This window comes from Siniperca chuatsi, linkage group LG24 (genome assembly GCF_020085105.1).
Source record: "Siniperca chuatsi isolate FFG_IHB_CAS linkage group LG24, ASM2008510v1, whole genome shotgun sequence".
Classification (NCBI taxonomy): Eukaryota; Metazoa; Chordata; class Actinopteri; order Centrarchiformes; family Sinipercidae; genus Siniperca; species Siniperca chuatsi.
Genome location: NC_058065.1, coordinates 13752760 through 13777937, shown reverse-complemented (window position 1 = coordinate 13777937; position 25178 = coordinate 13752760). Strand labels below are relative to the sequence as shown.

General features: G+C 42.9%; 1 protein-coding gene across 2 annotated transcripts; it reads left to right on the top strand.

Annotated features, from left to right (window-relative positions):
* The first annotated feature begins 694 nt into the window (after positions 1 to 694).
* On the top strand, positions 695 to 14325 carry LOC122872245 (insulin receptor substrate 2-like). Of its 2 annotated transcripts, none has more exons than XM_044188192.1 (3): positions 695 to 3618; positions 4123 to 4616; positions 11612 to 14325. In XM_044188192.1, the coding sequence occupies exons 1-3, from the start codon at positions 941 to 943 to the stop codon at positions 11614 to 11616; spliced, it is 3177 nt and encodes a 1058-aa protein (XP_044044127.1). In that variant the 5' UTR covers positions 695 to 940; the 3' UTR covers positions 11617 to 14325. The 2 variants fall into 2 exon arrangements, with proteins under 2 accessions (XP_044044127.1, XP_044044126.1); XM_044188191.1 differs by having other exon boundaries at positions 697 to 3618; positions 4120 to 4616.
* The last annotated feature ends 10853 nt before the right edge of the window (positions 14326 to 25178 follow it).

Below are 25178 nucleotides of genomic sequence, written 5' to 3'. Positions count from 1 at the left end.
TTGCTTTAGTCAACCCCCCTCCACCCCCCGTGAGATGGCTGTTTTTCATTCAGCATGAACATTTTGTAAATATGCAGCAAAGTGCAGCATAAGCATAAAGGAATATCAAATCATAGACAAAACTAGGTTGCCTCCCCTCGGCTGTTTTTCACACAACAAAAGCTAAATTTTCAAGAGATAATGACCATTAAAGTAGGAAACGCAAGGTTCCAGTTGGAGAGGAATACCCACAGGTTTAAAAATAGGCCACAACACTCCTTATATAACAAGTGGGGCATCAGGGTTGTTTACAGTGTTACTGCCTGAGAAATGAATGGTTACAATCCAGCATTATGTTGCACATTTCAAATCCTCATTAATCCAAATGGGCTCAATTAGCCTGTCAATCACACTGTAAAAAAAGGAAGAATATATTTTAATGGAGGTATCATTCTGCTGCATCAAAACAGATATATAAAACGAGCCTTGGGTGTTTGTTTTTGCACGACACTTTCATTTTACAATAAACAATACAGGTTTTGTTCGAGGGGCTTCTGATCATTTCTGTTTTTATATGAGAGAGCTGTTGGAAAGCTGGGGGCGGGGTTTGCCTGGCTTGAATTATTTAATCAGCCAATAGGCAGCGTCAGAGTCGGGTTATGGACAGGCACGGCCCCTGCAGGACGCACCGCCCCCCTATGACTCTATGTTTTATTCCGTTTTTAGAGCGGCAGCGTCACATGTTGTTTTTCTCCAGGATCAGATCAGTCACTGGTCTGGTCCGACTGCACTGTTGCTTCTACCGTGGCGGAAAGCGGACACAGCTATCGGTGTCTGCTATGGATTAGATATATAAAAAAAAACGGGTAACCTTTAAAGTTTTTTTTTTTTTTTGCTGCGAGTTTTACAAAAAAAAAAGAGACTTTGCTTATCTGGAACTTGAAAAGAGAAGTGGAGAGAAATGGCAAGTCCTCCGGCGACGGGAGGACACCTGTTATCTAATGGGACGAATGGTGTGAAGAAGTACGGATACCTGAGGAAGCAGAAACACGGACACAGACGCTTTTTCGTGCTCCGAGAGCCGACCGAGCAATGCCCTGCCCGGCTGGAGTATTATGAAAGCGAGAAGAAATGGAGAAACAAGTCCGCCGCGAAACGGGTCATAACTTTGGACTCCTGTCTGTGCGTAAACAAACGAGCCGACGCCAAACACAAGCACCTCATCGCCCTCTACACCAAGGACGAGTACTTCGCTGTGGCTGCAGACAACGAGCAGGAGCAGGAGAGCTGGCACACGGTTCTGACTGATCTAATAGCCGAGGGGAAAGTGTACGACAGCCCCGCGTCCACCTCATCTTTAGTGGGCTTTGAGGAGGCCAGCTACGGACTCATTACTCCTGCAACGGCTGTCTATAAGGAGGTATGGCAGGTCAACTTGAAATCCAAAGGCTTGGGTCAGATCAAGAACCTCATTGGAGTGTACAGGCTGTGTTTGTCCAGTCGGACCATCAGCTTTGTCAAACTGAACTCAGAAACAGCTGCTGTCAGTTTACAGCTCATGAACATTAGGAGATGCGGCCACTCGGACAGTTTCTTCTTTATAGAGGTTGGCCGGTCAGCGGTCACTGGGCCTGGGGAGTTCTGGATGCAAGCAGAGGACTCAGTGGTGGCGCAGAACATCCATGAGACCATCCTTGATGCCATGAAGGCCATGAAGGAGCTGTCTGAGTTCAGGCCGCGGAGCAAAAGCCAGTCTGCCAGCACTAACCCGATCTCTGTGCCCACACGACGCAACCTCAACAACCTCCCCCCCAGTCAGACGGGCCTGGTGAGGAGATCCAGGACAGATAGCATGGCAGCCACGTCCCCAGGTAGAAAGTTCACGTCCTGTCGGATAAGAACGGCCAGCGAGGGAGACGGAAGCGTGACCCGGCCTGTGTCCATGTCCATATCTGTGAACGGGAGTCCCACCAGTCCAAACTCTGGAAATCACCTCAGCAGGTCCTATACCCTCAGCAGTGGGCGCACCTGCAGAATGCTAGAGTCCTCCTCCAACCTGCATCATAGCCGGTCCATGCCGGTGTCCAACTCCCCTCCGGTTGCCCCCAGCCCAATCAGCATGTCTCCCAGAGGGGGGGCTAGTATTTGCACTCCTGACAAAGCTCGACGGCCTTTCAGCTGCAGCGCCTCCATCTCAGGCTCCCTCAGCGACACTGGCTTCATGCTGTGTGACGATTACAGCTCCAGCCCAGGTGAACCCAAATACCTCCCCCTGACCCGCAGCGACACCCCTGACTCTCTGTCCAGCACGCCTCCATCCCGTGACATCAGCGAGTCTTGTGGCTACATGATAATGGAGGGGGCGAATGGCAGCAGGTCCGGGCCTGGCGGCGAAGGTCTAGCGTTTGACAAGGCGTACAGGAAGCGGACGCACTCCCTCACCACGCCACGTCAGCAGAGGGTGGTGGCGCCACTGTCCTCGGCCTCCCTGGATGAGTACACACTCATGAGGATGGCCCATGGACAGAACTCTCACTCCGCCTCGCCCAAACTGTGCTACCCTGAGGATTATGGAGACATTGAAATCGGTTCATCCAGGAGCTCCAGTAGTAACCTTGGCGATGATGGCTACATGCCAATGACGCCAGGTGTAGCGACCCAGTCTGGCAAGGCAGATAACTACGTGCCCATGAGCCCCATGTGCGTTTCAGCACCGAAGCAGATTATGAATCCTAGGGTGCATCCACAGGTGGCTGCCAGCAGTGGCTACAAGACCAACTCCCCCTGCAGCAGCTCTCTGGAGGACAGCGGCTACATGAGAATGTGGTGTGGCTCCAAATCCTCCACAGAGAGCCCAGACAGGAATGGTGAATACATGAACATGTCACCTGGAAACCCACCTCCACTCCAGACCTCCCCTGACTACTACTTGGGCCTGCTGGCTGGTGAACCTGCATCAGTGAGGTCAGCTTACCAGGCCGGCTCCCTCACGCTCCCTGCTAAACTTCAGGCCTCCAAAAATGACGACAGCAGCCAGTATGTGTTGATGAGCCCTCAGAGTTTGAGGCAGAGGGCGGGGGAATCAGACTATTATTCAGTGATGCAGCCCAGTGCACCTCAGACCTCACCCTCAGTGCCCTCCCCAGTCAGACATGGCCGGGTGGAGAGCCTGCCCTACAGAGGGAGGCTAGGCAGGCCTAACAGGCTATCCCTGGACACCCTGAGGACCCTGCCCAGCATGCACGAGCACCCCCTGCCCGGAGAACCCCGGAGCCCTGGGGAGTACATTAACATTGACTTCAGTGGCACCAGATTCTCCCCGCCCTCCATTGTATCCGCAGAGAGCCAGTCTTCATCACTGGGTTCCAGCAGCGGGGGAACGGGACGGTCCTCTCTGACAGACTACATAAACTTGGAGCTGGGCTCACACTCTCCAAAGGAGGCTGACACTCCCTCTAGGCGCTTGGACACACTACCAGAGTTATCCACGTGCCCCTGCTCAGAGGAGGCTGGAGTGTACCATCTGGATAGTGAGAAAGAGTCTCAGGGCCTCAGTGATGAGGTGAAAAATGACTACTCTGAGATGACATTTGGGATGACCAGCTCGCCTGCACAGCTTGTTCCTCAGAACACAGCAAGGTATGTGTATCTGTGTTGTGAGGGACTCATTTTTGTAATTTATTATCCTTTTATTTCAACAGTCTGGCTGTATGATTGATCCCAGGCAAAGGCAAACATAGTGATTCAGTTATTACAAGAACAGTTTGTACTGCATGATGAAACAGCCATTTTAATTCCTCTGAATGAACAAACGTACATTTTTACTCAATGAATAAATGTAAAACGTGAAATGGAAAGTGTCTGATAATCGGCATTATCGACACTGATAATGTGAACCATGATCCTTGCTTGATTTCCTTTTAAATTTATACTGATCACAAGGGAAATGGTGGTAACAAGAAGCAGATATGGATTTTTTAGCTTCAATACAGTTGGGATGTGAATTGTGACTCAAAATCAAGTAAATATCCTTAATATTTTAGTAGATGATTGTATTTTAAACCTTTGGTTAATAGCTTTATGGTTGTTTTTTGTTTTTACCAGTATTAACCATTTCATATTTTGAACATTGTTTTCCAGCAGCCAGAGCAGCAGGGAGAGGAGGCTCTCCCTGGAGCACCAGGGAGTCCCAGAAGGCATTGGGGTCTTCCTGCTTGGGGCCCCGTCTTCCTCCACAGTGGACCCCGACTGCTCTGCCAAGGTGATCCGGGCCAATCCGCAGGGACGTAGGCGCCACAGCTCTGAGACCTTCTCCTCTACCGCCACCGTGACGCCAGTCCTGCCCTCCTTCGCCCGAGGCGACGCGGTGAAGAGGCACAGCTCGGTGGAGAACATCTCGTCCCGGAGCAGCGAGGGCTCTGATGAGGAGTACGGCAGCCCGGTGAACCGGCAGAGCTCGGCCGGCTACCCGAGCGGACTGAACTACATTGCCTTGAACCTACTGGACAACAGGGTGGAGCAATGTGAGGACCTGGCTGGCTTTAAACCCACCAGCAGCTGCAAAGGGGGCATCAATGGATTACACAGCACACCATATGTCTGCTTGGGATTCAAGGAGGCTGCAACCACTGCCAAAGGTGAGTGAGGTGGATGTCAGACTTGCTAAATAATTTCAAATAAATAAGCCCTGCAGGTGTTACTGTTTTTAAAGAAGGGCTTGAAAGAAGTGTTTTAGGAATGTGAAAGGTAGATCTTTTTAATCAAAACAAATAACTACAGCAGTTTGGTTGTACTGTATGAAAAGAGAGCTGTACTGTGCAGTTGGAAGAGAAAAACAAGGATGAAGGCAAACTTGGATTTCCTCTAGATTCAAATTCAAACTGGCTCTGTGGAGGTGGTGCTGATGTTGCCTTCAGGTGCTCCTCTTAACTTCCTACTTTTGAATACTTACAGATCCTGTAACATGAGTAGCTTTAGTGGCAACTTTTGCCAGTGGGTGAGTGTCAAAATCAAGAGGAGTGGCTTCTGATTTTAGTTGCAATCAATCATGCTTTTACTGTTTGTTTGTTTTGTTTTTTTTAGTCATTTTTTGTATTCCCAATATTTCCCACAACATGTGAACGCAGCACAAGGCTGCTATGAAACGTGACCAGGCTGAGAGCTCTGAAGTAAACAAGCACCATGACAGAGCAGGACGCTGCCTTGCTGCTACTGTTGTGGGCTGCAGATACTAAAAATACACGAGCAGATTGCAGGATTCCACCAACGCTTATTATGAATGAAAGCTGTTTTGTACAAAAAACAAAAATGAGAGACTAGAGATTCATTAGAAACCATCATACACAAGTATACAGTATAAATGAAGTCAGATGTATTAAATAGTTCCTTATCAAGTCTAAAATAGGTTTACTATGGCATGTGTTTGGCAGTAATGCTGCTGGTAATGCCAAAGGAATGCCTCAAAGTTGATAGGTAAGGCTTGCTGTCAGTTGTAATGTCACACTGAGCTGCAGGCGTTTCCGGCTGTTATTTTTCAGTTGGGTAGGCTTTAGGATGTGTTGCACATCAATGTGACCTCTATAGACCCCTTATTCCCACCATCCCATGATCAATACCCGTGTCCCAGAATATCCCAATGAACAAAAAACAAGCTGTGGCGTGGGATAGCAGATGGTGTAAACAAAGACCACAGGGACAGCAGAATGTTGACATGAAAGCCAAGTTTGACTTTCTGTCCCCACGCCGTTTATTGGACACAGTGAGCTCACATGTGTTTGCGAGCACAGAGATGGGTGGGACTAGGGGGGTTTACGCTGACATGTGAGGCCCAGCACAAGTGGATATGTGTTTTGTGTGTGTGTCCTTGTAGGCAGCGAGGGAAAACAACAAAGTGGGCGAGTTGCTATGCGGCCATCAGGTAACTGGATGTCACGGTCCACTTTCCTGGCAGAGCGGGTTTGAAAAGTTGCTGTGAGAGGGGCCTGTTTTTGTTTTTGTCCTGGCTCCAGGCCATTTGAATAGAAAGTGGCTTTGATTTCACCACAAGGCCCCTGTGTATGGAGAGAGAAGTTATATTATGTTTCATTTTCAACACACAGAACAGAAATAGGCTGTATAATAGTTATTAGTATTTGCACAGTAAGTGGTGTTCTGATAAATAAAGAGGAATGTACCAACACAGAGCAGCCCTCACAGTATGGAAAATCTTTTTTTTTTTTTTTTTTTTCCCTGGAGGGCCTTAAGTTATGCATTCTTTAAATTTACAGTTGTGTGACATCTTTGACAGTGAAATGTACGTGACTGAAGTCAAATGGCTGTTTTTCAGTTAAGCAGGCGGTAAACTGAGTTTATTATGGTCTGCTGCATCCTTTCAGATATTTGATTTACAGCAAAATGACTCTTAACAACATGTGCTCGCAAGTTTGTTTATATCTGAGCTGTGTTGGTTTGCACATGTTCCGTACAATGGGGTACAAATATTTTTATGGTGCAAATAAAGCTTGATGTTATTGACTAGGGAGAGGGAGGGAAAAGAGTCAAGCACATACATGTGGACTCTAGCACGTACGCATGCAGAGCATTCAGGGTTGTTTTTTTTTCTCTCAGGGATCTTTTTTTTTTTTCCAGCCGCGTAGCCTGCATCCGTGAACACTTGGCAGAGATGTGCAGAAAGAGAGCGTCGCCTGTTTTGTTTTCCACTGCTGCTTGCCTGACTGTTTGTGGGAGAGCGAATGAATGCGTGCATAATGGGGCAGGATGGCACGTGCACTCCACTGCCCTTCTGCCTCATTAGGCTGTTCACTTAGCAGAAGTAAGACAAGCAGAGAGGGGGAGATGGAGCACAGCCTTGTATGCTCAGTAGAAAGAGGAGGGGAAGGGCTTGGGCTTTTTAAAGCAACAAACAAACTCATTGGTGAGCCCCCCTTCAACCAAGGTGCATTCTGGGAGCCCACGATGGCAGACCCAATGGCTTGTTTACTGAACTCTCAGTCCCACTGCTGTATGGTGAAGCGGGGTGAAGGAGGTCAAAGTGCGCTACAGGGGTTTTTGGCGCCGGGCCCCGCTGGCGGAGGGCTTTGATTTCGTGTTTATCAGGACATCATGCTGGGCTCCCAGGCCATGTGCCATCCTGACCCAAAAGTCTGCAGGTTTTCCTTCCAGCCAAATACCTCCGCGCCTTGACTCCGCTGATTAGTTTACTCTCTTAGTGAAATGTAGATTGGCTGGAATGAAAACCTGCTGACTCTTGGGCCAGGTTAGCTTCTGGTTGAATGCCACCACTCTGGAGGAACATGTGGCTGTTTGTCAGGATCAAAGTACCGCTAAACCCCTTGGAATTTAGCGTTTGCCCCCCAGACCCATGTGACAGCCCCCTTGGTGGGGAAACGTGACTGCACTGCTGAAGTCATAAGCTTTTAACAATGGGATAAGTTTTTTTTGGTGCTTCACCTAGAGTCAGCTTAGATTTCCTGATGCCTGGCATAAGGTCAGGTGTTTGTTTACATCTTGTTCTGTCAGCGGGCCAGCCCATGTGACTCTGAGGTGGTGTTTACCTCTGCCCTATCCCAAGCCGCCCGTCTCCTCTCGCAGCCCTGGCTAGCCGCAGCTCAGCCAGGTGGATGTACTGTACCAGACCCAGATTAGCCAAGTCAGCCGTCTCTGTTTCCACCTCTTAGTCTGACTAATACCTTTTATCTGACGGCGATGACCAGCTCCTGCTTCCCCTGTGCTGATTCAAGAAGCTTGATTTGCACAGTGAGATGATTCTTACTACAGTTAGGCTTATAGGTCAGTTTGCTGGTGTATTTATTTGTTTGCCTTTTACTAGTTCATAATCATTTCATCATCAGGTGTCGCAGTAGGTAGAAGATAGGGGATAGAAGGAGGGTGAAAAACTGATAAGGGGGCTCAAACATCCGGAGGAGACCTGCTGTGACACTCCTGAGTGCTAGGGGCAGATGGCCACTCTCCGGAGGGCAAGCGTGTGAGAGAGTGCGCGCGCGTGTGTGTGTGTGTGTGTGTGTGTGTGTGTATTTGGGGTGGAGTGGGGGGTTAAACACCTGCCACTCTGCCCTATCTTCACACACATGCAAACACTGTCATTACACTGATTTCACTACCCATGCCTACACTAGCATGTAAACATACACATACCACTATATGTCTCTCTCTCATGCACACACACACATCCCTACCTACTCACTATCCCCCCACCAATGAAAGCCCACCATCTGCCGCACCCATGGGCTGCAAAGAGCATGACCATCAGCATCAAGTGTGTGTGTGTGTGTGTAATTCATCGGCCAGATTAGAAGCATTTGTGTCCATCTACTCAAATCCCGCTTCCTCTTAACGTCATTCAGTCAGCAGTATTGCGAGTGATGTCATCGCAGAGATGATGCGCTGGGTAGATCCAAATGCACCCAGAGCATGTTACGTATATCTGCAACTTACATTTCCTGTGATGTGTGTGTGTTTGTTATGATGTTAGAGGGTGCAGCGACCGAAAGCGTTCTAGTTGCACAGCCATGCATCCCTAACTTGCCCTGAGCATGCTCAGTAGATTCGGTGGCAGTAGATGAGAGGTTCACAAGATGCATCATGGGAAAGGTAGAAAGACAGGGATAAGAAGAAAAACAAGTTCTGTTACACAAATTTGAATTCTTATCTCCAGTCTTCACTTGTTTAGTGAGAAAATGGGCCTCGAAAATGTACTGAAAGGAGGCAGTATGACTCCTGTGATGAGGTTTTGCAAGTAGACACTGCTCACACACACTGAGACTTCGACATTTGCATGAGGGCTGCATTGATACCACTTTTCCACTGCTGGAATTTTGTGGAGCCCATGTGGCTCTATTTTGATTGTGTACATGTCACTTTCTGTTCTGGCATTTGTGGATTCACTCATAAAGGTGACACCTGATTTTAGCCATCAGCCTGATTTGTCCAATCTATTGTTGCTGCAGCCCTGCACACTGGCTCAAACACACACGTACACACAAGCTGTTGAATAGTTTATTTACATCATCAGACCTGCATTGAAGCCGAGATGTTGCAAACATAACAAAGCAGTGCAAATAGCCATCGCAGGAAATCCAGAAATGCCATGTTACTTGATATATAAAGAACAAACATGCACACGTAACACCGCAGGCTCTTGTGTCAGTGTTTCCAGGCAGTGTGTGTCTGTGTGTGTGTGTGTGTCATGGCATGGGGAGGAGGGGGGCTTAAGTAGGCCGGGATGTTCCAGACAGTAGCGCTAGCTGCTAGATAACTGCGTGGCCAGCGTTCCCCACATTTAGCCAGCCACAGCTCCAGATGAGATTACAGCCTCTGCAGGCGAGATTAGATGGCCAGGCGTAGATCAGTGAGAGCAGCGGCTACTCCACAGACAGCAGCTGGGTAATACGTAATGCAAGGTGTGAGCATTTGGTCGCTTTAGCCTGTCCAGATTTTAGTTTATCGTAATAGAGCACAAATCAAGCTGCAATCAACAGAAATCTAAAGAGAAATATAAAATCATAAAATCATATCTGGGTAGCACTGAAGACACATCAGCCAAACACTAATATTATATATCTCAGTTATCATTTGTTGCTCCCCCAGAAATTGAGTTAGTATATACAAGAGAATTCTGGATGTGGTTTGGTCTGGTTTAATTGTAAATTATATAAGATACAGGGACTTATCAGGGATTTAGTGACTTAACATCCCTAGTGTCCACAACTACCCTCCATCCTTCTCTGTTTATCATTTTATCATGCTAAAACAGAATTAAGTTAGTGTTTTTTACAAGGCTGTTTCCAAAAATGGCAACTTTTCAGGAACTAAGAAAAACAGCCTTGCTTTCAGCCTGACCGCCGTGCATTTTTGAGGTTATCCAACGGCTTTTTAAAGAGTTTCGTCAGACTTACACCAACTGAAGTTTCCCTGCCCAAAGAAAACCACGTAATCCTTGTGTGGTTTCATGACACATCACTGCAGGGAGGATATTGTCCTCCTGGAAGCCTTCATCCCCCACTCCCCCTTTCCACACACACATTCAGTAGAGCAGCCCTCTCTTCAGCAGTAAGCCCTTCACTGTTGGACTCTAGCTCTTCCTGGAAGCTTCCAGTTGACCCAGTGTCCCTCCCTCCCCCTTGACCACCACTCTGATTCAAGTAAATCCCTCCTTGTTTCTGTTTGCAATGCCCCCAACCCCTCCTCCACACACACATACTGTCAACAGCGGCCTTTAAAACACGATAAAACACCAGAAAATCAATATCTGTTGCAGTATAAATGCAACCACAGTTTCTCTCTCTGCATGTATATCAGAGATGCATCAGCTACTGTACTGCTCGCTGCTGCTAGCTATTCCTCCACTGCTCAGCGTGTGTCCATAGCAACACGACAGCGCAACAGGAGACCCCCAACCCCCGTCACTCTACATCCCAGAACATGTAATTACGACCGTTGCCGACCAGCCTCCCACTCCCAGCCTCCCTCCCCTGTCCTTCAAGCGCTTCCCGGGCAAAACGAGTAGGATTGGGATGGGTTGGGGTGGAGGGGGTGACCAGTCCAGGTGGAGCAAAGTGAGCCGCAGAGGCCGGCTGTCATGCCACTGGAAAGATAATGCTGTAGTCAGAGTGCATGTCCAATCGCACAACATGCACATTTATCAACCCTCCCCACGCACACATGAACACATCGTGGCTATAATGAGCCAAAGTTCTTACTAAATATCGTCATTAAACACAAATAATACACATAAAACAATCAAGGTTACACATCCCAAATCCCTCCTATTTAATGTGTGTGTTTGCAGCACTCACTGTTCTTGTTATTCAAGCTGTTTTTCCCAATGGTTCCTTGTTATTGTGGCACAGAAACACAGCCTAATCTGAGTCTGCGAATGTTCACACTGTACAGTATAAGACTCTGTTCTCTCAAACTTCTCTGCTGTGTGAAAGGTCTGCATTGTTGGCACTGCTGTTGTTTGTGGGGAAATAATCAGACTACAAACTGGGGTTTACTCTCTTTTTTGTATAATCAGACAGATGAAACTAATCTGTGATGAAAGGAGCTCTTAAAGCATCCCTACTCACACCTGTTTCTTCTCATATGCAAGAATTGGGTGCATTTGTATTAACGCAAGTTTTATGTAATGATTATGTATTTAATTAGCATTTTGTTGAGTGCTAAACATTCCTAACGCACTATTGAAGTAATTGACATCTGGCGGTGGTAATGCGCAAATAAAGACTCTCAAAGACTCACACAAGTGTGAGAGTTTGGTGAGAAACCCTGAACGTAAATGTAACTTCTGTTTGTGTACAAAAAAACTTCAGTGCAGCTTTAAGTCTCCATGTATATTTCATCATTTTTGGCCTTGAGCTTGTTAATTGGTATTCATTCACTCCCACTCAGCTGATGGAAATGCACCACATTTGTATTTAAAACGTGTTTGACAGTTGGATGCAAATGGCTACAAATGCTCATCCTACTGTAGTTAATAATATGTGATTGTGAGAGAATATAAGATTAAGTGTACTATTCAAACGGCTGTTGTCATGTATTGAAATAATTTAAGAGTGTTGAAATTATTAGATATTTTCACTAATTCCCTCTTTTTCTCACTTGTCTCTTTCAGACTGAAGGACTCCTCCGTCCTCTGACTTGGCGTCTTCACCGACCTGCTGCTTGAAAAAAAGTGGCCCTAAAAGACTGTCAGGACCCTCAGCAACACTCACACACTAACACATACACAAGCAGGTCACCATCTATGCATGTCGTGAATTTGCTGAAGGCATTACAGGTGTGTTTGTGTGTGTGTGTGTGTGTGTGTGTGTGTGGGTGGATGTGTGTGTTGTGTATTGGTGCGGCTCATGTTCCCTGCGCTTTCAGAGGCCATTTCTCCTCTGACCCAAATTTTGGCGCAAGCACAGAAGCAAAGATAGTCAGACAATAAGAAAACACTAATGGTACCCAGATACTATTTATTTACTTGAGGGCAGTTTTAATGACTGCCTGTATGCATGCGAATGTGTGTTTCTGAGACAAAGTACGACCAACCGGTACGTCAGTGAACAATGAAACCTACTATAGAAATGGCCCAGGGAGTGAGGATACAAAGGTACACGGAGTATATAACTATATTTAGATTAGATATTTTATTTATTTTTGGAAGATGAATGTCTGATAAGACCTACCCAATGCCTTAATGTCTATACTGTCCTTATGTTTTCTATGAAATAAGATATAAATATTCTATTACAGTATGTCTGTTTGGACCTACATCTCTATATTGTTATTCTGTTGTGGAAAGTAAAAAGCCTGGCTTACCATTAAAAAAAATATTATTTCTGAAATGTACAATACAGTGGGGCTGCTTGAGATCTAAATTAATGTATTGATATTAAAGTATTTTCTTAATTACTAATTTCTTATTTATTCTAATCTAGTTTATTTTTTTGTCCAATCAAAGCGCTGGACTTAAAGAAATATATTTCTAAATGTCTTTAAAGAGTTAGGCATGTCTTATAACTCAGCTCAGACCCCACAACACCAGGCATCTGAATGCACTGTACCTCCCACAGTTCCTCAGTCACTTGAGCCTGAAAACCTCACACACTCCTACCTTCAAACCTACGGCCTGCTGTTAAGCTCCATGCAGGCCGCCCTGCTGTGATATCATTTGACCGTACAACCGTCTAGTTGAGGTGACGATGGAGGGGTAGAGCCAATGAAAAATGTCAAGGTTGGGGCACAGTCGAAGCGGTTTCTGGTCAACGAGTGAGGGCTGAAGTGAGGGGGAAAGGGGCCGCCAGTGTCAGCAGTGCTGGACAGGCACTGAGGGGAGGAGAGAGGCCAACAGCCACACCAGGGGCCATCATGGAGGTTCACTGGATAAGCAGCTGGCTGGAAGGCGGCATAAAAAAGTTTGATCTGGCTGAAGAGAGTTACAAGTCAAAGACCATGTAGCTATATAACTATGTGATAACAATTACGGGATAATGCTACATGCTAAAACAGTGTAATAGTAGCACAAGTAGAGAGGAGTCATCAAGTCAGTGAACTGACTAAATGAAGTGTTTTGTACAGCAGTATGTATCTATCGCCATTAGCTACTGGCTGACATTGGCTACCATTAGCTACTGGTCATACCAGACCCAGTAAGGTAGCAGCAGAACTCCTGAGTGTAATGAATTGAACAACAGTTATTTCTTAATAACTTAATAACATTTTTTTAAGATACATAGTCTCTCTTTAAAATTAGCCTATGTTACATTTGCTGTTACGTAGTCTCGTTTTAATCTGAAGAAACTAAACATTTTGATGAGGAGAGAAATGATCATTTTGTCAAAAATGACACACACACAAAAAGAATTCCGCTGCTTCCCAAGAGCTTTGAACCTCCAAAATGGCCGCCAGATGGTTTGCTAACGTTATCTGAAAGCCCTCTTTGGACATCCTAACTGTGTGGTCTTTGTGTCGCCCATTGTGCCAACTGGCTCACAACCCCTTTAGTGTACAGTAGATTGTAAAACTTTTAACCATGTCTGAATGTATTGCTGAGCTGGTGGGAACACCACAGGAACATAAAATGGCAAACGGTTTTGAGAGAGTTGAATAATATTGGAGCTGTACCACTTTAAGTTGTGGTATGTATTTATCTTCAGTCTTGAATGTGTATATTTTGTACATAGAAAGAGTTTAACTAAAAAAAATCTATTGAAAATACATAAGAGTACTTAGATTTTACCTATGTTGCAATGATATTCCTGTGTAAAGACTTTGGCTACCGATTTTTAAAAAGGTGACAGGGTTTTTGCTTTGGGGTTGTACAGTGTATTGTATGCTTTTCTCCCTCAGTCTCTGTGACTATATGAAAAAATCTTCTATAGTCTATTTTATTATAGAGATCTCTTTGCCTTGTCGACACACTTTACCTAATGGCATATGCAATAGTGACATGAATACAATCTAGTTTACAACCGTGGAACCAAATGTAACATTGCATTAATGATTATTTTCTGTTTGTGACGAGCAGAAGCTGTTTTGCTCCTTGTACATTTCTCTTTCTGCCAAGCGTTTTGTTTTTGTCGCTAGGAACTTTGTTCTTGACATGTTTCAAAGCGCTTTCCACATTTCTGTGTCCATGGACAGACTCTTCTTTTACAGATTGATCTTGGATTAAGTCTGAATGTGTCATTGTCTTCCATTGTACATAGTTCAATATACTGTTTATGTGATGCTCACAAGAGATGATTATGATTTATAAATTCTGGTAGTCGAGTATTGCTTTTGTCTGTATTGATTATGGATAGCAGCCTACAGAAATAAATGAATTTATTTAAAGAGGTACAACTTTGTCTTCATTTTTTATTTCCACAAGTAATATCTCATGCAGCCTAAATGACAACTAGTATGGCTGTGGTGTAATATGAAGAGCTCAATACAATAATATTGTTGTTATGTGTATGTTATGATAATAATAATAAATTAATAAGAAATATTATATTTTCCTCATGGAAATGCCCTTTTTCTAGCAGTACGATAAAGATAAATATTGAAAAATAAAAATTATTGTTTTTTCTTACAAATATCTATACTTAAATGCTTTAAAGCAGACTATAACTTTTAGTAACATTTACGGGATAATGGCAAATTCTAAAACGTAGTATAATATCAAAAATAGAGAAGAGTCATAAAGTCAGCAAACTGAATCAGGAAAGTTCTATCTAAAGTTAGCCACCATTAGTTGCTGGTCATACCAGACCAAGTAAGGCTCTAGCAGCAAAACCCCTGAGTGTAATGAATTGAGCCAGTCTTTGTTTTATTGCTTAAGTAAACAACACATTTCACCTGTTTCTATCTCCCACACACTCACATGCCAATACGGGGAGCTGTCACCCAGGAACCTTGTATTGCTTTACCTTACAGTTATCTTATTACACATGTTCAATGTCAGATTTAGGAATATTTTCCCTTGATGAGGTTACATATCATTGGTTACTTAAAACAAGGCATAGAGGCATAAAGAATCAGTTCACCTTAATCACAAAAAAACATTTTTTTACTTTGGTATCTAGTCATGCAGATTATTTTGGTTTTATTTTCCAAGGTATTGATACTTTTGCTATGAATGCTGAATGGAATGTTTGTGGTATTTAAAGAAATAGTTTGTGTTTGCTTATATGCTGTCTTTCAGAGAGTTAGATAAGATTGATACCACAATCATGGAGTATGTGCGTTACGTATGGAGCTGGAGCTAGGGGAGATTAGCCTATCTTACAGTGGCTGGAACTAGGAGGAAAACACCTAGCTGTACAAAAACAGAAATGTAAAAATGAGAATTAGTTCTGTTGTCCGTCAAGAATTAGTTACAGCATGTTACTCCCCCTAAAACCACAAACTGTCACTGTTACTTGTAGTGTTAATTAGTGAGATTTAGAGCTAGCTGTTTCCCCCTGCTGTCAGTCTTTGCTAAGACTGCTAAGCTAGGCTAACTGCCTCCTGGCTCCAGCTCATACTTGACGCACAGACATGAAGGTGATATCAATGTACTCATTTTACTCCCTGCAAGAAAGCTAATACTTCCCCAAAATCAAAATCAAAGTTATTTCACCTTGAATTATTCTTCAAAGGGAAATGACATTTCAAAAACTCAGCAAAATGTATTTCCAGAAACAATGGATGATCCAATGACAATGACAATGGATAGTTTTCTTTGAAACAACTTTTTACCAAAGAAATTGTCCCAAATAAAGTTGTTGACAACTGTGGATTATATTTTGACACATTTTCCCCCTCAGATAAGTGAGTAAACTAGCAATTTTTTGTCAGTATAGTATACTTGTATATTTTGTTCTTTGTAGCCATGCTAACAGCGTGGCTCTAGGAATGGCAAACCACTTTGGTCCAGACTGAAATATCTCAAAAACTACTGGAGGCATTGCAATGGAATTTGGTACAGACATTCATGTTCCCCTCAGAATGAATTGTAAGCACTTCGGTGATCCCCTGACCTTTCCTCTACATCATAATCAGGTCTTTTTAGTTTGTTCAATTGGTTAATGACCAAATACCTGCAGAACTAATGGAATTCCCATTAGATTCCGGTGTACTTTGTGTTTAGTGCTAATTAGCAAATATTAGCATGCTAACACTGTAAACTAAGATGGTGACAATGGTGATACCTGCTAGACATCAGCATGTTAGCATTGTCATTGTGAGCATGCTGACGCTAAAAACACTGCCTAAGTACAGCCTCATAGAGCTGCCGTTCAGTAAAAACAGGGTCGAACCCAAATGCAGGACTCTGAGAACAGCCAGATAAAATAAAAAGTTTACTCGAGGTCGAAAACAGGCAGGCAGGGGAGATGAGGCAAACGTATCCAATAGGGGATCAGGCTAGAGAGCAAGAGTCCAAAAGGCAGGCAGGGGGTCATAACAGGCAAAAACTCAGGCAGGCAGAGAAAATGGCTAGAAGGCTAAGGCAGAAGCACAATAGACAATCTGGTAGGGAATGAATGGAAGTGGGCCCGTATATATGCTACTGGGTTGATGGGGAAGTGAGAACACAGGGGCTACTGCAGGGCAGGTGGGAGTGGCAGGCTCTGGAATGACAGGACAGTTAGTACATGGCAGGGGGGGAAATGCAGACAAGGAAAATGTGAGACAAGGAATTGGCTGGCAGTCTTGTTTGCAGATGAAGCAGAAAGTGAGCAGCATTCAGGTTACTACTACTCTCATTCTACATATATCAATTTAATTAGTCGCCCTGAGTCTCACCCAGTGTGTCCCCCTTGGAACACAGAACCCTCTGATTATGAACAATATCCCACACTCACAATATGATTATAATGCAGCTGTGACCCTTTAATATTCTTTATGGCCATCACTTCACCAAGTTTTCAGTGCTCCAGTACAGACACAAAATAAACACACACACACACACACACAAGCAGCCACTGAGGGCACACCTCTAGCTGGTGTGTATTAATTAGCAGTATGACACTGTCAGTGGGGCTCTGCTCTGCTGCCATGCAGAAACCAGCCTTACATAAGCACCCACCATGCCACCAGGAGGGACACAGTGTTCCTCACCTCTCTCTGCACGGACTGTCTGTCTTAAAAAACAAGCAAAATTTTCTTCCCTTTTTCTTTAACGGAATCTGTATGGGCACATTTCTGTTCCGAAGACAAACCGCAGGAGAAGGACACGAAAACAGAAGTCTTTGTTGCAAGATGCTTTTGTTGTCGCTGGTTGTCTTCCTCAGCATAAAGGACAGCTTGCTAAATAAAGTGTGTCAGGGAAGTCAATTTCTCAGTTAACAGCAGTTAAGAGCTCCAAAAATACAGTTTACAGGATGCTCCTTTGAAGTAATTGTATGTGTGTGTGTGTCTATCTGGTCTATTCCTGGATGCCCTCAATTATTCCCAAATTTAGAATCACATTCACAATAACATGCTTGTACACACACGCAGACAAGCAAGAAAGAATTCACCATGGCTGAGATACTGGAGCCATGAAATCTGCATCATCATACGATTTAGGGGCTTGATTTCCTCGAACTTGTGACATTTCTTGTGCCTAGAAGTCTTTGAAGCTCAGGAAATTTCCAATTTCGAGTGACATCAAATGGCATGCATTACTCTCCAAAGGGCATCATGTAAAGACTAACTAAATAAGAAGCCTTAAGTGGATTTCTTCATTTGATTACATACAGACAAATATACTGCAAGCATACTCCAAGCATCATTTTATAACATTCCATTTAATTATTTCCACTATAAAGCCAATCTGTGAATTATGTGAGCAACAGTCAAATGAATATTTATAGGATAACACATACGTATGTCAACTTTGAAATCTGTCATTCTTGGTAAATTGGTCAGATAAACAGGTCATCTGCACTCATGAAACTGGAAAAAGTATGGCTCCACTGGGAATTAAACCTGTGACCCAGGCCTGATTTGTTAGTAGCTTGATCTGCAGAGAGCAGCTAAACTGGAAATAATCATGTGAAATTGAACTTCAAACGGCAATTCCCCAATGCACTACATGGACTCAACGCCCCCTTTGTACAGTACATAACAGCATGTGTGGTACTGTAGATTATGGTCTTATAGAATGAATAGCTACTCCTTTGGCAACCTCATCCACCCTGCGCTCCACTGGGTCTCCCTGCCAGCTTGCTGCCGTGCTGTGCTGCGGCTCTTGAGGGGATTGGGAGTCGCTGCCCCCATTATTTCTCCCTGAATCAGCCTAAGGAGGGTTTCAGCCTGGCTCATTGAACTTTGCCGTGCAGCAGCAGGGCTGAGCTGTGACCTGCTTACAGTAGCCAGCTCTGGCTCTCCACAGAAGAGACAACAGAGACACACGGCACTCGTGATCCCACAAGAAAACATAACATACTGGCATATATTTTAGAAATACCATAATAAATCAAATATTTTTGAGATCCCCCCCCCTTCTTGGCCATGCTAATGTCAAAATGCTGCCATGCTCACAATGACAACGCTAACATGCTAATGCAAGTATTTATTCATAAAACCAGTATACCACCCAATAGTTGTTGAGACATTTCATTCAAAACCACAAATGTCAACTTCATGGTGGCACTAGAGAAAACATCAGGGGATCACCAAAGTCAGTAGAATTCATCCTCAGGGAACCATGAATAGCTGTACAATTACAAAATAGTTGTTGAGATTTTTTTAGTGTGGATCAAAGTGGTGGACCAACAAAATGACAAGGGCTATTGGTGCGTCTGCCTTGTTCACTTCTGCTTTGTTTGTTTCTAACTTGTCAAAAATAAGGAAGAGAACTGTAGGAAGTGAGAGGTCATGTGGTCAGCGACTATCTGTTGCTAAATGTGTTCAGTAACAGCCTGCACTCTCTTTAGGTCTTTCTCCTGGAGCAGAAGCAGCACTCTTAAGTTACATGAAGGTCAACAGGTCAATCAGCCCTGACATTTTATCAGCCCTCACTTCTCCATGCTTGCTTAGACATAAAGTGCCACAAGGCAAAATCTGGATGCTTGGCTAAGTATCTGAAGCTTTGACATTTTTCATTTTGAGTCATTTTCATTCACGGAATTCTTGCTGCGATGCCAGTGAAAGTTTCTGGGTTGAGTTTTCCGCTATTTTAAAGTGTCTTGAGAGCCTTACGGACCATGTGTGGTAACATTAGTATTGTCTTGGGCTTGTGCCTGCTCAGTTTGACTTAAGCCAATGTGGTTTGGTACAGAGTGCAATAAATGATCACAGATGCTCTGTTAGCATCATTTGATACTCATTTTTCTGCTGCTTTCAATGAAGAGGTTTGGCAGATAAATCAAAAGAGAATCTTTACGTGCATGTGAGTTTTTTTGTGTGTGTATCAATGGAAAGCTCAAGTGTCTGCAACTCTGTCTCTCTTGGTCCGTGGCATCCAGACGCCACCTGATTGGACAGCATGTGGAGCCCAGGTCCCGCCCACTGCTCACAAACATTCCTGCTGCTGTTTACCACGCTGGCAGTGGAGTGGAAGACTCCAGCCTGCTGGTCCACATGCGGTCTTATCAGCCGACACTCATTCACAGCTCGTAAACATGTTTTGCAAAGGAAATTCTCTGGGAAAACACTGCTGTAAAAGAGCCAAACATAAGTCGACTCATATTTTTGTGTCTCTGATGAGCTGGTGTGATATCTAGTGGGCTAAAAGCCAGTCATGTATGCAGCATAATATGTCAGTTTATTATTTTGGAGTCAGCTAAAACAGATTACTGTCTGTGTGACCTAACTAGCCTGTAGGATGGTTTTCTCATGCTGGAAACCTTTTTCAGGCTGGACTTTTAGTTTCTCAGAAGCAAAGAAGGTCTGGAGGAAGAATCAATCTCATTGGTTGAGTTAAACCTCAGGGCGCAGAGCCAAAGATTTGAAAGTAAGAGGGAAGTTAGCAACAAAGGAAGTGACAAAATAGGACTTGGAAGCTAAAAGCTAGCTAGTTGTTTACCCTGCTTCCAGTCTTTATGCTAAACTAAGCTAACCATCCCCTCTAAATTCATATTTAACATACATATGTGAGAATCAAAGATTGCCTGTGAATGTGTCTTTGTCTGTTTCCATTTATAGTTTATTATAACATTCAGCTTTATGAGTGTAATATTTCCGTTATAGCAGCATTTAACACAAAGCTAAAAGCAGTACATTATAATGTTACAAAATAACTGGATGACAGTTGCAAAAACAGGAAACATCATTTCAATTCTACTTAGTACAACCCATTTTGTACAAAAGTGCATAGTGAAATGTACAATTTTCCATATGTATTGAAATGAAAGCCTAGAATTGACTGGTAAGACACACCCCACCTCCTTCTGTTCGTCTGCATACCATACCTACATGCTCTTATTCATATATTTCACATTTACTGAGTGTTAAAGTTTAGAACATTCCTCATGACCGTCAACCAGAGGTATCAGCTCATTTGAAATTTTACCTCAGGCTATTTTATGTTTTTGTGTGCAAGTTCTTATAAGAAAGAAACAAGCCAGAAAAGGCTTGGGATCCTCTGGTTGATGCACGCCAGCCTACATGAGTCACTGCAGGCCTCAGGCTGAACATGTGAACACACATTGGTTTCGCAGACCAATGAAATGCTTGCTAATAGCTAACATGCAAATCCACAGTCTGGCAACAACGGTGTCACCTTTACTCTGTGTTTGCACGACCTTTAAATGTTGAGAGGTTGATGTGTTTCAAGCAAGTGTGCAGTAGTGCAGTATGTTATTAAATGAAACACTTCTATACTTGTCCCATAAAAAACGTGTAAAACTGTTGTTTTTTCTGCTCATATGTAGGTTCAGAGTGTTATTTAGTAGTATTTAGAAGGAAATAGCTCCTATAGATCATAGATCTCTTTTGAAATTTCTATCTTTTGTGTCTAAACAATAGTCTGTAGCCATGCTAGTGGCTCTGCGTACTTGTACTTGAGCTAAATGCTCACATCAGCATGCTAACATGCTTACAATGATAATGCTAGCATGTTGATGTTGAGCAGGTATTGTTTACAATGTTCACCTTGTTAGTTCAATGTGTTAACATGCTAACACTTGCTAATTAGCACTTAACACAAAGTACAGCTGAGGCTGATGGGAATGTCATTAGTTCATGCTAATATGTAGCCACAAACCAATGTACAGAACAAAATCTTGACCTGATGATGGAGCTAAATGAAAAGTCAGGGGCTAAAAGTTATTACAATTCATCCTCTGGGGACCATGAATGTGTGTACTAAATTTCATAGCGATTCATCCAATATTTGTTGTGACATTTACTGTAACTGCAAAAATGTCAACCTGCTGGTGGCGCTAGAGGAACAGTAAGGTGCTCACCAAAGTCAGTAGGATTCATCCTCCTGAGACCATGAATATCTGTACAAAACGTCATGGCAATCCATGTAACAGTTGTTGAGATATTTCAGTCTAGACCGTCAGACCAACTGACATTGCCATCCCTAGAGCTTTGTCGCTAGTGTGGCTAAAAGGGACAAGGAGCACATTAGTTTTATGTCATTTAATCCATTATTTATCATGAAAAGCAGACTTCATAATTTATTTCCTGTAATTATATAAAGCTCTTTAAATTCATGGAAAAGCAGCATAAAAATGCAAAAATCCATCACACAGTGCCCTTTGACACTTAATCCACACGTGTCAGGAAACACAGCCTCTGCATGACAACTGAGTTTTAAGCATGGCAATCAAAAACCAAAACACACAAGGCGAGATTAGGAGATATGGTAACTCTGATGCATTATCCACATTTCCATCTATGTGTGTCTGACCTTTACTGCCTGAGAGCAAACAAAAAGACACACAGAGCTGTAAAGACATCCTGAAAGAGCCTTTTCTCAGCTAATTAATAAAGACACCTTACTATGTGTGATCACAGTTTGTTCTCTGTTTTGCTGTTCACATTGACCTCTAAAACTGTGTATTTTGGGTTCTTTCCTGTAGTTGGTTTGTATGATGTCCTCACTCCTAACATACAGTACTACAGGTGTCTTCTTACACTGATGAAACTCTCAGGAATTTGAACAAACCACACTAAGCATCTAGATGTGAACACACCCTTAAGATGCACCAGTAATCTAGAAAATGCAGAAACAAAACCTGATAAGCTTAGATGTTTCTATGAAGAAGCTTGGCTCCACACACATTCAGTGCTTTTAGATCTGGAACAAATAACATTTCTTAATTTTACTGTAGTGTTAATTTTTTATACAGCTGTGTTTTCATGGTGTACATACTATTGATACATCCAGTATTTCTGAATAGCTGGGTGACGTGACATGCCTTTTTCTTGTGCGTCACATGCTTCAGTTTCCTCCGGCTCTGCGTGGTTGACAGTGATACTAACAGGTTCCCTGTAGTGGAGGGGGATGCTGTTTCAGAGCGGAGTCAGTGAGACACTGATGCTAATGAGGCATTAGCTTAAGCCTATAATGCGGAGCATGGCAGTTTAACATTGAGGGCGGCCCTCAGCACACAACCAATCTGACTCACTGGATTTGGGATGATACTGCTGGTGACCTAAAAGCTACAAAACACACATTCAAACCGCAAACGCACACTGTTACATTGTTTACCTAATGCATCATTTTGATTGTTTTTACAGAATCATGCATAAACCTAATTCCATCTGCATTATTATATTTTATGTAGTAGTATCACTAGCATTACTTTTAGTCTGGATTTTTTGTCCATGAAAATGGCCAAATTCAGACATAAAAATATGAGTATAAATATAAATATAAGCACAAAACAGTGGCAAGCTTCACATTCAATCCAAATATATTGCAACGTATCAACCTTCAACAATTAATCAACAAAATAATTGTAATGCTAACAGAAATTATCACAGAGTAGCTTTTGTGTGTTGGACAAGTAAGCTAATGACAGAAATTGCTTGTTTTGCGCCAACAAGTTTTCAAACTTGAGTCAAACTGGCAATATATATAGGCTATCAGTAACTAATACACATAGCTAGTAAAAAAACCCCAAAGATTTAAAAACACATAATACTACCTATTACCTGTGCAGTGCTTTCAGCTTTCGTTTCGTCCGGTTTCAGCAGCAGCCAGTGGCTGTCTCTCACAGATCAACGAAATTTTTGGTTAGATACCGCTATATTCACTTCCTAGCTAACATAAATATAACTGCCAGAAGCACTTGATCGGTCTCTGTAAATAATATTATAAAGAGTACGGTCTAGACCTGCTCTATAGGAAAAGTGCAATGAGATAACTTCAGTTACGAATTGGCGCTATATAAATACAATTTGTTGAATTGGAAAAGAAGTCAGCGAACAATTTTTACTGCCCGCCAACACAGATATTACACCAATCAAATAGTACCAAAAATACGGAGCACCATCTGCAGAAAAGTACATACAATTTGCATTTCTTCTTTTTGATATAGACAATTTTAACCAAAATCTGTCACCATGGAGGTATATATTGATTTTATGCCAAAATTAAAGGTGCTATTGATAACATTGATAACATCCAGCCACTAGATGATGCACTTCCCTCCCCCTTTCCATTCCATTCCAGTGGTTGCCAGTTCGTTGCACAACCTGCATATTTCATGGTCGAGTGGCGTGAGACTCAGACTCAGTCATATCAAGTGATGAATCTTTTGTGATAGAGTAATGAATTAATTTTGCAACATATAGCTATACATTAGCTATAGATTTAGGTGACTTTGTGCGGTGGTCTTTCATGTAACGTTATTTATGGTAATCTTAGGATATGGCTAGCTAGCTTTAGGTAACCCTTTTCCTCCCATCATTTAATAATTATAGGGCTCTATACTGCAATGCTTACTGCAAATGACATTTCAATCATCCCTATACTATAAGACATTAGTTATGTATTTACATTTTAATCCAATCAAAGAGTACAGTATTTTACATTGTAGGGATGCTGTTAAAACCCACAGCACTCCACATTAGAACGAAAGCTACAGTAAAAGTTAACGTTAGCTAGCACGTAGTGTTGACCTAACATTAGTTGAAGTGTTTTCTTACTGAAAACAAATCTCATAGCGGATTATAAAAAACAGCTGAGCCCCACACAGCAACATTGGCTACAGGGAGAAAGGACGACTGTATGATCATGTCTGTATTTTCAGATTTTTATATAAATGTGAGCACCGTAGCTGTTGAGCGCAACGTAGCTAGCTACATGGCTAGCTAGCCACAAGTACCTCAGCGAAGTGTCTCATAATAGGGCTAACGTTAGACTGCTATATGAGATGACACCCTCAATAAAAGTCACGTTTTGAGTCTAAACACTATAATGAGCAGATTTACAGCAGTTTAATTAACTTTAATTTACCTTCAACATGCCACACTGGTAATATATTGGGATCCCAAGTCCACTCTATTCATAAAGAAGAGCGACCATCTTTTCATAAGCAGACCGCCACTGGCCTGGACGGACCAGTGACTGGTCAATCATGTTGCCCTGCATAAACTTGTACTGGCCCCGGGCCCTCGGTTATGTCAGACTCTGGCCCACTTCTAAATCCCCTCTGATACGCATCTTCGTTATAACGTTACATTATTTAAGGGAACTATAACATTAGGTAACTGGATGCAACTGTCACTAATGCTAACGTGGATCCTTAGGGATTGACGCTGTTATTTTTCTAATTTTGATAATCTAACGGGTGACAACACATTAGTTAAAGTTTTAAGGACTAAGACTGTAGGTAGTTGTTGTTTATTTTGTTTAAATATGCAGGACTGTAATTTTCTGGGTTATTGTTGTTCGGACGATTAAGCTAAGATAGCTAATGTGCTAACCAGTGTACGTTTTTTTCCACACTAACCGGCAACTATACCACGTGATACCAACGTCGTTATACTATTGGCTCACAAGCCTTGTTAGACGCAGGAACCAAACATCAGACATCTCACACAGAGATAAATAAAACATTAATTTTGGACCTGTTAAAATTTTTAAAATGATTAATTCACAATCATAATATTTTTTTTTAGGAAAAGTGATACTTTTATTACGCACCTTTCTAAAAGCTCTGTGGATGTTTTTTTTGTTTTTTTAAAATATTCTTCTACATAAAAATGTTATCAACCTTTAAATTTTAATTTCATTTTGAGTTTAAAAACTGACATGGAGGCATACATACTGACAAACACAT

Bases quoted from the DNA above. Each gene is read 5' to 3' on its own strand.
- LOC122872245 (XM_044188191.1), top strand. From the start codon at position 941: ATGGCAAGTCCTCCGGCGACGGGAGGACACCTGTTATCTAATGGGACG. The intron at 3,619-4,119 runs GTATGTGTATCT...ATTGTTTTCCAG, and splicing joins GTTCCTCAGAACACAGCAAG to CAGCCAGAGCAGCAGGGAGA.